The 15,151-nt window shown below is 44.3% G+C and overlaps 1 protein-coding gene across 2 annotated transcripts; it reads right to left on the reverse strand.

The window, feature by feature from the left end:
* Positions 1–854: 854 nt before the first annotated feature.
* On the reverse strand, positions 855–10,087 carry LOC114788191 (guanine nucleotide-binding protein G(I)/G(S)/G(O) subunit gamma-2). Of its 2 annotated transcripts, XM_028976503.1 has the most exons (4): positions 9,801–10,087; positions 2,630–2,677; positions 2,405–2,532; positions 855–1,532 (listed from the first exon to the last, which is right to left on the reverse strand). In XM_028976503.1, the coding sequence occupies exons 3-4, from the start codon at positions 2,489–2,491 to the stop codon at positions 1,404–1,406; spliced, it is 216 nt and encodes a 71-aa protein (XP_028832336.1). In that variant the 5' UTR covers positions 2,492–2,532; positions 2,630–2,677; positions 9,801–10,087; the 3' UTR covers positions 855–1,403. The 2 variants fall into 2 exon arrangements, with proteins under 2 accessions (XP_028832336.1, XP_028832327.1); XM_028976494.1 differs by lacking the exon at positions 2,630–2,677 and having other exon boundaries at positions 9,801–10,084.
* Positions 10,088–15,151: the final 5,064 nt, after the last annotated feature.

Below are 15,151 nucleotides of genomic sequence, written 5' to 3' on the forward strand. Positions count from 1 at the left end.
GAACAAGGTAAAGTGCAATGGTTTGCTTAAGTAGAACACGTGAAAGTCTTGTAGGGAGTGATGACTGGAGGTGGAATGTATAACTCCAGCAAACCCCAGGGGCTGGGAGAAGCGCTGGAGTATAAATTACTGAAGCCTGGCCCGAGTGTGACACCAAGTGAGGCCTGCAGGGGCGTCCATGGGATGAGGTGGATCGATGCTTTAACAATGGATGTTCACAACAGTCTCGGGTTTTAGAAAGGGTTTCCACACAGTGGCCTAGCAGGTAAGGAATCGGACTACAAATCCTGAATTGCCAACGGTCCCCACACACTTCTCCCAGAGCACCGTGTGTCACCATGTGTTGTGCTGCAGTGTATCACAATGACATCTTCTAAAATATGGACCCCATCCGAACAAACTGCTGGTTGAATAGAACAATTAGTCTAACCAACTATTTAGACTAATAGTTGGTTAGACTAATTTATTTATTGTATTTCTTAAATAGCTTTATATTTCTTGAATTTCCCTGAGGAATTTCCTGGAGGGATTAATTAAGTTCTACCGACCTACCTTAAAAGTGACCATGACATAAAATGATTAGGAATATATATCGCCAAAATAAATAGTTTTAACAATAAATCATTGGCCATAACTTAATAATAATAAAAATATATATACAGTATATTGGTGTGATATAAAGTGTGTAATGGTTATCTGCCCCCCCCTTGTGGTCTCTGGAAGTTCTTACATGAGGGATGAACAACATTGATCTGTCTTCATCTTTACTTCTCTGTAATGATTTAGTTTTTTTTAAACTGTATTATTGTTGCTTTATTGCAGTTTTTAAAATCATTCTTACAACTCAAAATGAACCAGTCTGACAGCACAGTTTTACTTGCTACAACATTCATACAAAATGTAAAAACAGGAAACAACAAAAATAGTAGTTTAGCTGTAGAAACATATGAACCTTTTAAAAAAGCCTAAACACATATTTTGCTAATGCATCAGTGTTCATAAAAACAAGCCATTAAAATGCAGTTTAAAAGAATAAAAATTTCATGTACCCATCGCGTTCAAGGTAAAGGGAATCAACTGTAAAACAGCAAACGTACATGCCGCTAGTAGCGCAAGTCAAGAAGTAAACCAAGCCAGAACCTGCCGCCGAAGCAAACTGTCCAGATACCACAGAACAAAAAAACCTTCATCCTACGCAGACGCTGCAGGGCCATCGAAATTAAAACGTCCTTTACACTCAAAAACATGCATCACACTGCTTACCAGATGCTCTATTCTTAACTCTGTACACTGCGGTGGGTGTGTGTGTGTGTGCCATGTGGGGACATCTTCTCACGCCACCACGACCCCCGCTGCCAGTAACATTCGCCGCTCGCCAGCTGCTGTGTGCCCGGGATGGTTGGTTAGAGGATGGTGCAGAAGAACTTCTTCTCCCTGAAGGGGTTCTCCGAGGCGGGTACTGGGGAGAGGAGGGGATCCTCCTTGGCATGGGCTTCGCAGTACAACATCAGGTCCGCTGCGGCTTTCGACACCTGGACATGACAGACGTGTTGGGCAAGAGTCACCCGTCATTACGTCTCAGAAGTGAAACCAACCAGAACACCAGCTTGGTGTTCACACACCTACAGGTATCTAATGAGACCGTCCTCTTGAGTCGGACGTATTTCATTTCTGACCAGGCTGATGCCAGGTTTAAATACTTACATTTACATTTAAGGCATTTATCAGACGGCCTAATCCAGAGCGACTTACAGTCAGTAGTTACAGGGACCGTCCCCCCCTGGAGACACTCAGGGTTAAGTGTCTTGCTCAGGGACACAATGGTAGTAAGTGGGGTTTGAACCTGGGTCTTCTGGTTCATAGGCGAGTGTGTTACCCATTATGCTACTACCACCCTACCACCATCCATGTAACTAACCATCTTTTGCTAATGTATCAGTGTTAATGAATTTTGAAAGAATAAAAATCTCTGTATCTGATGTACATTTTTATTTTACATCTCAAACCACCAATTTCTGACCAGCTTGGTGCCTCTTGCAACGTTTAACATCAAATGGTACAAAATGGTGTTGGTTTCGGCCTGATAACCTGCATTTGGAAGAAGTGTTCTCTTTGGCCAACGACATTCCAATCAGAACAACAAACCCCATGTACTACCATTGTGTCCCTGAGAGAGACAATGAGTCCCTGAGTAGGTCCCTCTGATGAGGGCGTCTGGTAAATACTGTCATTGTAAACAGTGTTGGAGAACCATCAACACTGTCTAACTGGAGGTGGTTGAGTGTGAAATGCTGCCATCATCATACTTGCTGCTTTTGCCTTTTTGCTACATGGCCTCACATGCGTTATTTCATATTCTTGAGTTTTGTTATTCATATAAAGAAACAGAGTGACCAGGCCTCACTTTTATCCTGTCGATGTTGGCCTCCATCTTCAGCTGCTCCACCAGCTTGCGGGCCTGGGCGATGCTGGCTGTGTTGTTGGTCGCCATGGAGCTTCACTGACTTCCCGCACAGTTCGTCAATGGAAGTTCTGTGGGGAAAAGGACAGGACGTTGCTTACATGGCCTCCCAGCATGCACCTGAAACGTGATGGCCCAACATCATGCCATTGGTCAAAATAAACTTACATTTACATTTGTCATTTATCAAAATCAGTAGTTACAGGGACAGTCCCCCTGGAGCGGAGGAAACAAAAGCACAAAGTCAAAAGGTTTTCACTTTCATTACACCACCCAAAAAAGAATGGAGAGCATGGAATGCAGAACCATGCTGGTTCCTTCATCTCTGGACGTCTTCTGATCTCAGATGTCAAATATCATGCTCTCTTATCATTACCAGAAAACACAACTGTCTGTCTCCGTCTCTTAGTGTGTTATAGATCAAGAGTACATATTAGGAGTGTATTCGTCATTAAAGTGTTTTATTCAGGAGAATTAATTGACTCCCGGCAACCATCAGGGAGCATCAGGTGGAATAGACACACACACAAACACACACGCTGCGCTGATGACTGATGTGTGTGTGACACCACAGCAGGAGTTCAGATCTCACACTGACACGCACCTGTCACTGTCGCGCTAACCCAACCGCTGTTTTATCCCAGCTGGACGGGGCGCAGCTACTGGAGGCGAGCAGTATACCAGGTGCAGTGCGAGGTGTAATAAGGGCTGTGAGGTAGGATGCTGCTACTCCATGTTTGGCGTTGTAGGCCAGCATCAGTATTTTAAATGCGGGAAGGAAGGGGGTTTAGATACTGGGAGCCAGTGGAGGGAACGTAGCAGTGTGGTGGTGTGGGAGAATTGGAGAAGGTGCTGTTGTAGAGGTCGGATGACCTTCTGACCAGCTAGAAGGGAGTTACAGTAATCCGGTGTAAAAAACCCGACCCGACCAACCTCAGTCCATCGTCTCGTGGCGCAGAAATGCAGTACCGGTGTTGAAATTCATTTTATTTTTACAGATGTAACATCAGACATGATGTGACCCTACTGATCGAGTAACGAGTGACGAGACCCTTGATAGAAATATGATATTCGTCTTTCAAATGTACTGAAATGAAAGTTAGAAGTTCCCCAAGAAAAATACTAGAACCCTGAAGTACCGTCCACCTCTGATCCCGAACCGCGGAATCCGCTGGTTTCTTTTCCGAATCTGAAGTTTCTCGATAATGAATACATTCGAACATGATGTTTTCTTCCTTGACCTTTTATGGAAGTGAAGAAAACGTCACCTCACTGCAGCGCTGCTAACACCACATGGTGATCAAGGCAAATATCAGCACTGTGTGCACACGTGTGAGCTTGTGTGTTTAACTTTGATCTCGTCTCCTGGAGAGGAAGCCATATGTCTGCCCTTTCCCCAAATCTGCCCCCTGTAGAGGAGCCCGGATGGCCAGCAGGACTCTATCAAGGGAGCATTTACCCGCCACAGCTACACCCCTCAAACCATACACACATTCTCACACACACTCCCTAAACACACATCTCCTCACAACCACACGGAAACTTTGCACTCACACATATGCACAGTGTACGGATCCTCTTCACACCTACTCCCACAAGGCCACCACACACACACACACACACACACACACACTCTGCTAACGGTTTGTTCCAGGGGTCATAAACCCAACGAGAGAGCATGAAGTACAGCTGCACAGAACACCCGAACACTTGATTTCTTAGTGTGTGTGTGTGTGTGTGTGTGTTGTAATAAAGTGCAGCAATAAATAACTGCAGCTCAGCTGGTTTGTTTTTCTGTTAAGGGTTAAGTGGTTGCCATAGCAACACAGACCAAATAAATGCCTTTGGTGATTCTTCTCATGTTTTGGAAGATGTACTCAGTTGCCATGGTGATGTGCGTTGCCTGCAAGAAGCCATTTCCACTTTTCTTTTTATTCTCTCTACAGGGAAAAAGGTTCGTCCCGCTTCTGAAGATTATTTTCCTTTGTTGTTTGAGAGAATTTGATTTGTAGAGTTATTCATTTCAGGAACACGTGCGTCCTCTGCTGGGCCCCTGCAGACTAGAGTTGGAAACCCCGGTTATTGTTACTGTGTTAAGAGATATTAAAATGACTTGAACTTGTGTGGTGGTGTCGGACGTTAGAGCAGATCCCAGAACAGTTTTTAATAGTAGTAGAATTAATGAAGTTCCATTACATGAAGTAGCTAAAATTTACACCAAAAGCCACCAGATAATGTCATATGCTAATTTGCATATCGAGTCTACTTCCTTACCTGTCAGGCCACCACTTTCACTACAAAAACAAAGTCGCTTAGTTGGCAACAGTGAGCCTGGGGGAAAAATACCATGAGAAACCATGTATAATAATTTGGAACATTTTCAAACATACAGCTGTACACACACATTGGCCTACACACCAACATGGCCGTCAACAGAAGATGCACACAACGCATGCACTGCATCCGCATGTCCTTCTATCAGGGTCCTTCTGCTCAAATGAATCTTCGACACACAAGTCCCATCTGGCCTTGCCAGCAGAGCTGAAATTCTGACCAGATACACATTCCGTCTGTCACACGGGAAAACACCCACGCAATTCAGATCTTCTATTTACAAGGACTCGTCATGAAATGTTCTCTCAGCTTTTCAGCTTTTTTTAAGCTCAGCTTCTTTCCCACTTCGATTCTATTGGTCATGTAAAAAACGTCATTTGCGCAACGGTCAAAGTTCAACAAATTTCTATTCTGTTCATGTCTGCATCACAATACATCAGTTATAAGATTATAAGAGAGAAAAACCTCTCAATTTAAATTGGCTCGCTACTGTTCTATTCCTGACAAGTTCGCCATTATCAGGGATCTATAGAAACTGAATGAGAATTGCTGGTGTCTTCCTCTTGTAAGTCGCTTTGGATAAAAGCATCTGCCAAGTAAAGTAAAGTAAAGTAAAGTAAAGTAAAGTAAAAGTAAAAGTAAAAGTAAAAGTAAAAGTAAAAGTAAAGTAAAAAATAAAGTCATTTCAGCACCCCTACCAGCCAGCCTATTTGTTGGTGTTAATATTCCTGATACTCAGAAAATGAACTTTAATTATGTTTTTTTATGTTTAAAAGGGAGGAGCCTGTGGGCATGATTGACAGCCCTCACATCCCTGCTTTCACATTCTGGAGGATTTAAACCCTCCTGTCATTATGTGACACACCCAGATGTAGCTCAGGGTCCATCTCCTCTATTTCCCTCTGTTCTCTACACTCCTAATACTCTTGTACACAGATGTGACCACGCCCACTACCAACACCAGCATGCAGGTTATCAGGTGCTTCAATTCTAGTCAACGTGACCACGCCCACTACCAATACCAACATGCAGGTTATCAGGCGCTTTAATTCTTAGTGAACATGACCACGCCCACTACCGACACCAACATGCAGGTTATCAGGTGCTTCAATTCCAGTCAACGTGACCACGCCCACTACCAACACCAACATGCAGGTTATCAGGCGCTTTAATTCCAGTCAACGTGACCACGCCCACTACCGACACCAACATGCAGGTTATCAGGCGCTTTAATTCTTAGTGAACATGACCACGCCCACTACCAACACCAACATGCAGGTTATCAGGTGCTTCAATTCCAGTCAACGTGACCACGCCCACTACCAACACCAACATGCAGGTTATCAGGCGCTTCAATTCTTAGTGAACATGACCACACCCACTACCAACACCAACATGCAGGTTATCAGGCGCTTTAATTCCAACATTCTGATGGGGAAACTGGTCAATATGACACTGGCCATAATGGAAACCAAAGCCACATGAGCTACTGATCAGCATAAACAGCAAATCAGTGTGGCGCAAAGTTAATACAAAACTGCGGTTGTAACTTCGCTGTTCTATCAGTTCCTCTGTGAAACAGAATCATTATCACCATCACACAAAACATTGTCTCTTTTCTTTTCTCCTTCCTTTCTGTAAACAGATCAAATGTGGCACAGTTTACTAAAGCAAACAAGTCAACCTTGATACCTTGATATGATCTATACCCTTAGTGACTGGACACCAGTTATACCACAAATGATAGATTAATGCTGACTGTCATCATCTAACGTAGCAATTAAATCCTCATCCGCTGGTCCACAGGGTTCTACAAGAACCCCTTTTCTGGTCATCTCATCTCATGTTCACATTTACTCATGTTGAGAGCTGTCAAAAGTTTCAAATTTAACCCCCAAGTTTCACATTTATGCACAAAATCCAAATTTGAAATGAGATTTAACATCATGCACGTGCCATGCAATGCTCTGCAGTGGCCAAGACCACCACCATCATCAGATCACAGAGAGAAAGACACACATTTAATAAATCACACAATGAACATCTTCTTATTTCACTCATACATGCACAGGAGTGAGGGAGCAGCCCAACACTGACCACACCTCTGGCTATAATTCCTGCTGTGAATTGATGCCAAATCCCAAAATCTGAAGTATTATAAACACCCCCGATGCCATCTTGAACACTGAGATGTCTGCCACTGCTCAGTGCAAACAGGAAGTGACGTTTTAGAAAGCAGTTCCACCACACTCTGATTTGGGTCCTTCGCCGGATGTTGCTGCACAGTTTACACTGAAAATTAAACGCATCTGCTTGCTGAAAGGAATCAGTCAGTCGATCCACTACACTGGACTAACCAAGCAACACAGGCAAGGCAGGCATCAAAAAGTGCAGAAAATATGGGACAACAGTGACCAAGACCTGGGAAAAGTAGTCGGGAAAAGTTGTTCCCATGGTCTGGTAGCTGGATCAGCATTTTTAGTTACTTTTCTTCAGATAAAAAAGGTCCTTATTCAAGGTGCGGAAATTATGAACAATTCCAAATACCCCAAACCTTCAGGCATCTGGAATTTCACCTTTAAACTCGACAATGACTGTCCATGTATGTGACACACAATGGATTTTCATTTTAAATTCCAAGAACAAAAACCACCTATTTTATTGGGTTCGTTTTTATTATACGATACGGAAATAAAAGAATGTGACATTATCCAATGACATTGTTGAAACCTGGAAGTTTGCAGTAAAATTGCCACCGATGAGTAGATGAGAACGGAAGAATGTTGGAACCAGAAGTGACAAGGTGTGTTGTGTTAAAAGACAAGGACATGGTCTCTGGACAAAATATGCAGGATTTTTCATTTAAATTTACATTTACAGCATTTATCAGACGCTTACAATCAGTAGTTACAGGGACAGTCCCCCCTGGAGACACTCAGGGTTAAGTGTCTTGCTCAGGGACACGATGGTAGTAAGTGGGGCTGAACCCGGGTCTTCTGGTTCATAGGCGAGTGTGTTACCCACTAGGCTACTGTCATTGTTCAAAAATGTATACATGTATAAAATTGTATAAAAATATTGATAATGACATTATTTTTTACAGCTAACTGCTCTATATGGACATGTTATAAGCATCAAATTGATTGGTTTCTATTTTAAAGAAACATCGATTGTATGAACGTTTCTTTTGAACACGTGAGCAGAGGCAGTACATTACAGATGAATCCAACTCTGCAGTAAAATTCCTGAAAAGGACCAATTTCCACACATCGTAGAAAATCATATAAATCAAATAATCAAAACACAAACAGATTTTTGCAATTTAAGATCCTGCCTCCAAATAAAAAAGGACGGCTTCACCAGAAACCGATTTTTTGTTTTTTTTTTTTAGGATGGAAGGATGGAAATGTGTGTCTCTTCCACACATTATTTCATATTGGAGCATCGTAAGAAAATGGTTCCACAGGTGACTTCCAGAGCTGAGACAGAGTAATGTACACCAGTAAGATGGACGTTTACCCATCATCGTGCCCGATAAGGATTTACGTTTGCGCTCTTATCCAGAACACCTTTCAATCAATAGGTACAGGGACAGTCCCCCTGGAGACACTCAAGCTTCAGGGTTAAGTGTCTTGCTCAAAGACACAGTGGTAGTGAGTGGGGTTTGAACCTGGGACTTATACACTTCCACCCCGTAATGAAACTACAAATGCTGTCTTTGCATTAATTCTGTGTTTCCTCCGCTTATCCGGGTCCGGGGGCAGCATCCCAAGTAGGGAACCCCAGACAGCCCTCTCCCCAGCTCCTCCAGCAGGACCCCAAGACTGGAGATATAATTTCACCAGCGTGTCCTGTCGGCAGGACATGCCTGAAACATGTCCCCAGGGAGGCGTCCAGGAGACATCCTGACCAGATGCTCGAACCACCTCAACTGGCTCCTCTTGATGTGGAGGAGCAGCGGTTCTACTCTGAATCCGTCCCAAATGTCCGAGCTCGAAGGCTGCGATCCGCCGCCAGAGGACACATTTTGTTGTGTGCACTGTGTGCCGTGCTGTGTATCACAATGACAATCACTTCACTTTCACCCTACGGAGGAAAGTCATTTCGATCTTGTTCTTTCGGTCATTACTCATGACCGTAGGTGAGGATCTCCTGCTCCCTTCTTCCCTCACTCGTGAACCCCGAGATACTTCAGCTCGTCCACTTGAGGCAGGACGTCCCTCCCGACCCGGACTTGGCAGGACACCCTGTGTGTGTAATGTTCCCGTCTTAAACTTTTCCTCTTACTGCTGCTCTCTCTTGTGGAAAAAGTGGAAATTGGAGGCAGATTTCAATGAAGGTCTGTTTCAGAGCACAGCTGTGCATGCAAACACACACACGCACACACACACACACACACACACGCACACACACACACACACACACACACACACACACACACACACACACATGCATAAACATGCATGTAAATAAGTGTTTCTATATTTCTGTTGGTGTGTGTTTGTGGTGCGTTCTGCTTGCTAGCTAACAAGCTAGACAGTTGCATTTTAAAAAGGCCAACACACACACACACACACACACACACACAGCATCCGATCTCAACAGATGAAAAATATTCAAGGGAATCCTGTTCTTCACTTCTCTCTCTCTCCTCAGCATCCATCCCTCCACCCCCCACCACAGACACACACACAAACACACACACTCTCACACACACACAGACTGAGCGATAGTGGAATGTTTACCGAAATTTATAGAAACTCTCTCTCTTACACACACAAACTGGCTCGCTGTGATGTCTGCATTTTTCCAGCTTCCATCCACCAGTAATTCATTGTGACGTGCAGGCAGCATCTGTGCACGAGACACAGACACACACACACACACACACACACAGCGACAACCGCGTCGCGTTTATGGTGTGGCGAGGGAAATAAACACACTTGATTTATGCAGTTGCTGATCACTTGTGTGTGTGTGTGTGTGTGTGTGTGTGTGAACTCACCCTTCTGACAGATGAAATTCTGTTTTTCTGGAGCTTCACTCTTCAAGGGAAACACGTCGCCACGAGGTGAAGATCACAAGTGTGTGTGTGTGTGTTTCGCCAGTGAGGCCAAAGCTGTCCAGTCAAGTAGAACACAGTACATACGACCTCTCGCAAAAAACACACACGCTCGTCCACACACACACACACACACGCACGCACACACACACACGCACACAGACGCGCCCTGACTGCCTGTTCTGCCTTCTGCTCACAGCGTCCTGACAGCTCCCCCCCCCCACACACACACTCACACACTCACACACACTCACAGTGACTCCTCCCTCTCGTACGTCATAGCAAGGCTACAGGAAGCCAGTTCAAAGCCACATCCTCCATCAGCACACACACACACACACACACACACACACACACTCAAATTCTGCCAGAGTGCAGAAGTGCTATGTTAAAAATTCAAATTGACAACCGCACCTGTTACACACACACACACACACACACACACACACACACACACACAGACACACAGAATAATGCCCCCCCCAGATTCCAATAAATCTCCACCCCGCCCTCCTACCATCCAAGTGTTCCCCCCTTACACACACACACACACACACACACACACACAAATCTGAGCTGCTGTAATCAAAAGCTTTAATCTTCTGAGCAACTCGTATATTACAGGCACAGAAGATTAAAAAAAAGAAATTCCACCAGGAATCCCTTAGCAACACACACACACACACACACACACAATACACAACACACATACAAATGTTCAAACACTAGAAGAAATCACAGAAACACACACATGGAGGACTTGAGCCTGCAGTCCCAGGTTGAGGTTTTGGCTTTTAGGCTTTTTTCTTTTCTTCTTTCTCCATTTTTTCCTCTTTATGGCCATTTATGGTGAATTATTCAGCTCTCATTCACAAAAAGGATGAAGAAAGACGAAGAAAGTAAAAGAAAATGGGTGGAAGGGCGGGGGAGGGGCCGGTGTCAGACGTGGGGGAGGGGTGGAGTCACATAGCAGCTGGTGACACCAATCACATAGCAGCTGGAGAACCCTGCGAAGAACCCTGCAATGACCTGGAGAACCCTGCAATGATGGTGAGAACCTGTAGAACCCAGCAACAATGATGAGAACCTGGAGAACCCTGCAAAGATGATGAGAACCTGGAAAACCCTGCAAAGATGACAGAAAAACCTGGTGAATCCTGCGAAGAACCTGGAGAACCCTGCTAAGATAAAGAAACCCCCCCCAAAAAAACTGTAAAGATGATGAGAACCTGGAGAACCCAGCAACAATGATGAGAACCTGGAGAACCCTGCAAAGATGATGAGAACCTGGAAAACCCTGCAAAGATGACAGAAAAACCTGGTGAATCCTGCGAAGAACCTGGAGAACCCTGCTAAGATAAAGAAACCCCCCCCCAAAAAACTGTAAAGATGATGAGAACCTGGAAAACCCAGCAACAATGATGAGAACCTGGAGAACCCTGCAAAGATGATGAGAACCTGGAAAACCCTGCAAAGATGACAGAAAAACCTGGTGAATCCTGCGAAGAACCTGGAGAACCCTGCTAAGATAAAGAAAACCCCCCCAAAAAAACTGTAAAGATGATGAGAACCTGGAGAACCCAGCAACAATGATGAGAACCTGGAGAACCCTGCAAAGATGACATAAATCAGATTACGGATGACTTAAAAAGACAATGAGAACTTGCGAATCTTGTAAAGACGACAAGAACCCAGAGAGAGATATAGGAGAGATAGAGAGACAGGAGCCTGTGGACAGTCTGCTGCAGGTGAGAAGAAGAAAACTGTTGAGGTGCATTGTGGGTCACTTGCATGGCCACTTTCATGTGGGCGGGGCTCACCAGGGTGGGGAAGGAGGAACAGGTCCATTTATGGAGCTCTGTAATCATCAGCCTAATCCATTCATTATGCTTCCACCCACAATAAAGCAGCTCTTTGTGACGCATTATGATGCATTATGAATGAGTTATTATCACCGCGGGAACCCAGATAAAAGAATTAGTATCATTTATAAAGAGATTAAAGGGGCTAAAATCAGACGTGTGTGTTTGTGTGTGTTTATGCAAAGGGATATTGTGACTCGAGGACATCTGGCGTGACAAGCAGCTGCTGGCTGCTCCAATGCCCCATGGGATTACAGAGAGGTCACTTCTTCACACACACACTCGACTTAAGAAACCAAAAGAAAAATGGCTGCTAAATAACTAAATAAATGAAATAAATGAAGTCAGGCAACATTACCTCCATTATCCAAACTTTTTACAGAGTTTTTATTCTACTGAATAATGATTAATTGCTTTGAGCTTTGTGTGTGCGTGTATGATATGGAAAGGTAGCGGAGTAAGGGGTGAGTGGGTGTGTGTGTGTGTGTGTGTGTGTGTGTGTGTATGATATGGTAAGGTACCGGAGGTGTGTGTGTGTGTGTGTGTGTGTGTGTGATATGGTAAGGTACCGGAGTAAGGGGTGGTGTGGTGTGTGTGTGTGTGTGTGTGTGTGTGTGTGTGTGTGTGTGTGGGGGTGTGTGTGTGTGTGTGTGTGTGTGTGTGTGGGTGTGTATGATATGGTAAGGTACCGGAGTAAGGGGTGGGTGTGTGTGTGTGTGTGTGTGTGTATGATATGGTAAGGTACCAGAGTAATGTGTGTGTGTGTGTGTGTGTGTGTGTGTGTATGATATGGTAAGGTACCGGAGTAAGGTGTGTGTATGATATGGTAAGGTACCGGAGTAAGGGGTGAGTGGGTGTGTGGGTGTGTGTGTGTGTGTGTTAGAGTAGGGCGGTGGAGCGATGAAGAAACTGATGAAATGGAGTTCCCTTCCTCGTTGCCATGGTGACAGCAGCAGCAGTATATAAATTGTTTCCTGTGCAGCTGCAATGGAGGCGCGTGTTTGTATCAGCAGTGCAGGGCAGAGTTTAAAACCAAGACTCCACCCCCTAGATGTTGACATGCGTGCTGCCTCTGCCTAAATTACTTTTCTTAGTGATTTGTGGGGGGAAAAAAAGTTATACATAAACAAATACTAAAAATTAAATAAAAGTGCAACTGAAAAACACAAACATCTTATTGACGTGGCTTATTTCCAGCTGCATGGGTTAAATAAGTAATGAAGAGAAAAATATGATGTTCATACATGATTGATACTGGCTGGAAATAATAATTCCACCGGTTTACATTGTGAACAATCACACTGTCATGCTTGGCTGCATCACGTCAATTGAGGCATTTGGCAGACGCCCTCATCCAGAGCGACTTACAACGTGCTTTTATTTTACCATCGGTTAAGTAATCAGTTCTGGTTCACTAGGACCTCCAACTATGAACACAATCATTTTATTCAGCTTTTCTTACACAAGTCAGACTGTAAGAAAGTTACAAGTTAGTGTAAATATTCTCTGAAGAGGAAGGTGTTAAGCTGCTGACTGTGCTGTTCTGACCTCAAGGGGAACTTCATTCCACTTCCAGTGCGAGGTGTAATAAGGGCTGTGAGGTAGGATGGTGCTACTCCATGTCTGTCTTTGTAGGCCAGCATCAGTATTTTGAACCTGATGCGTGCAGCTACTGGGAGCCAGTGGAGGGAACGTAGCAGAGGGGCGGTGTGGGAGAACTTGGGAAGGTTGAAGGTCAGTCGTGCTGCTGCATTTTGTATGAGTTGTAGACATTGGATGGAACATAGTGGTAGACCATCTAGAAGGTAGTTGCAGTAATCCAGTCGTGAGATTACTAAGGATTTGGTGACCTGTGTTGACAGATAAGGATGGATTTGTCTGATATTGTAGAAAAGGAATCTACACGAGCGGGAAAGGTTGCTGATGTGAGTCGAGAAGGAGAGTTGGTTGACTATTATTACTCCAAGGGTGTGGGCTGTTGTAGAAGGAGAGAGCTGCGAGTTGTCCAGGTAAATATCCTGATGTGGTGAAGAATCAACTGGAATGAATATTACAGTTAGACATGCAGAGATTTTGGAAGTGGCAAGTAGACCTGAGGGAGGAAAAGAGAAGATGAGTTGTGTCTCATCGGCACAGCAGTGTTAGGATAATCCATGTGAGGAAATTACCTCACCAAGTAATCTCATGTAGAGGGAGAAAAGGAGAGGACAGAGTACTCAGCCCTGAGGGATACCAGAGGAGACTCTGCATGAAGCAGACGTGGACCCTTTCCAAGTCAATTGTTAAGACAATTCTTTAAGGTAACAGGGGCAGTGGTGGCCTAGCGGTTAATGAATCAGCCCTGTAATCAGAAGGTTGCTGGTTCGAATCCCGATCCGCCAAGGTACCACTGAGGTGCCACTGAGCAAAGCACCGTCCCCACACACTGCTCCCCGGGCGCTGGTCATGGCTGCCCACTGCTCACTCAGGGTGATGGGTTAAATGCAGAGGACAAATTTCACTGTGTGCACCGTGTGCTGTGCTGCTGTGTATCACATGTGACAATCACTTCACTTTATTATTATTATTATAAACCACTGCCATGCTGAGTCCCAAATTCCATGTCTCTTCAGGGCAGACAAGAGTGTCATTAACTGTATCAAATTCTACAGTGAGGTCATGGAGAATAAAAAAGAAGAGCTCTGTTAATCTGGCCGCATGTAGATTTTCAGAAACAGACAAAAGAGCTCTCTCAGAAGAACCAGCTCTGAAACAAGACTGGTTTGGATCCGGGAGGTTGTTCAGAGACAGATGAAATGACAACTGATTGTAGACACAGCACTCAAGGACATTAGAAAGAAATGAGAGAAGAGTAGCTTATGTCTGCAGGATCAGCGATGTGAATTGTTAGGTTTGGAAGAACTCTGGCAGTTTTAAAGACAGATGGTACATGGCCAGATGTAAGTGAACCATTTATGATAAGGTCATGAGAGACTGTTTGGAGTTGTGGAGGGAATTGGATCTGGTGGAAAGGTGGTTTGATTGTCTGTAGATATGATATGGATAATTTAATCTTATGTAAGATTTGAAAATTGTTCTAGAGCAGTTGACAGTCTTCAGAGGGAAGAATTGAGGTTGTTGTGGCAGAGAATGTCATGAAGAATTGCTTGACCTTCCCTGTGAAAAAGTTGGTGAAATCTTCAGCAGTTGAGGAACATGGGGCAGGGGGAGTCGGAGGGTTGAGTAGAGATGTGGACAGTTGTGGTTGTGGACAGAGTTTTGCTCTGAAGAAAGCCATTTCAGCAGAGGTGAGGTTAGTGGGGAACTTGCATAGAAGATTGTGATAATACAAAAGGTTTGGGTCAAACTATGATCCACAGAAAGAGAAGTGAGGAGATGAGAGTGTTAGTGGCGGTTTCCAGTGCTAAGGAGAAGGATGAATCAGAGGTTAGA

The sequence above is a fragment of the Denticeps clupeoides genome, chromosome 1 (assembly GCF_900700375.1).
Source record: "Denticeps clupeoides chromosome 1, fDenClu1.1, whole genome shotgun sequence".
NCBI lineage: Eukaryota > Metazoa > Chordata > Actinopteri > Clupeiformes > Denticipitidae > Denticeps > Denticeps clupeoides.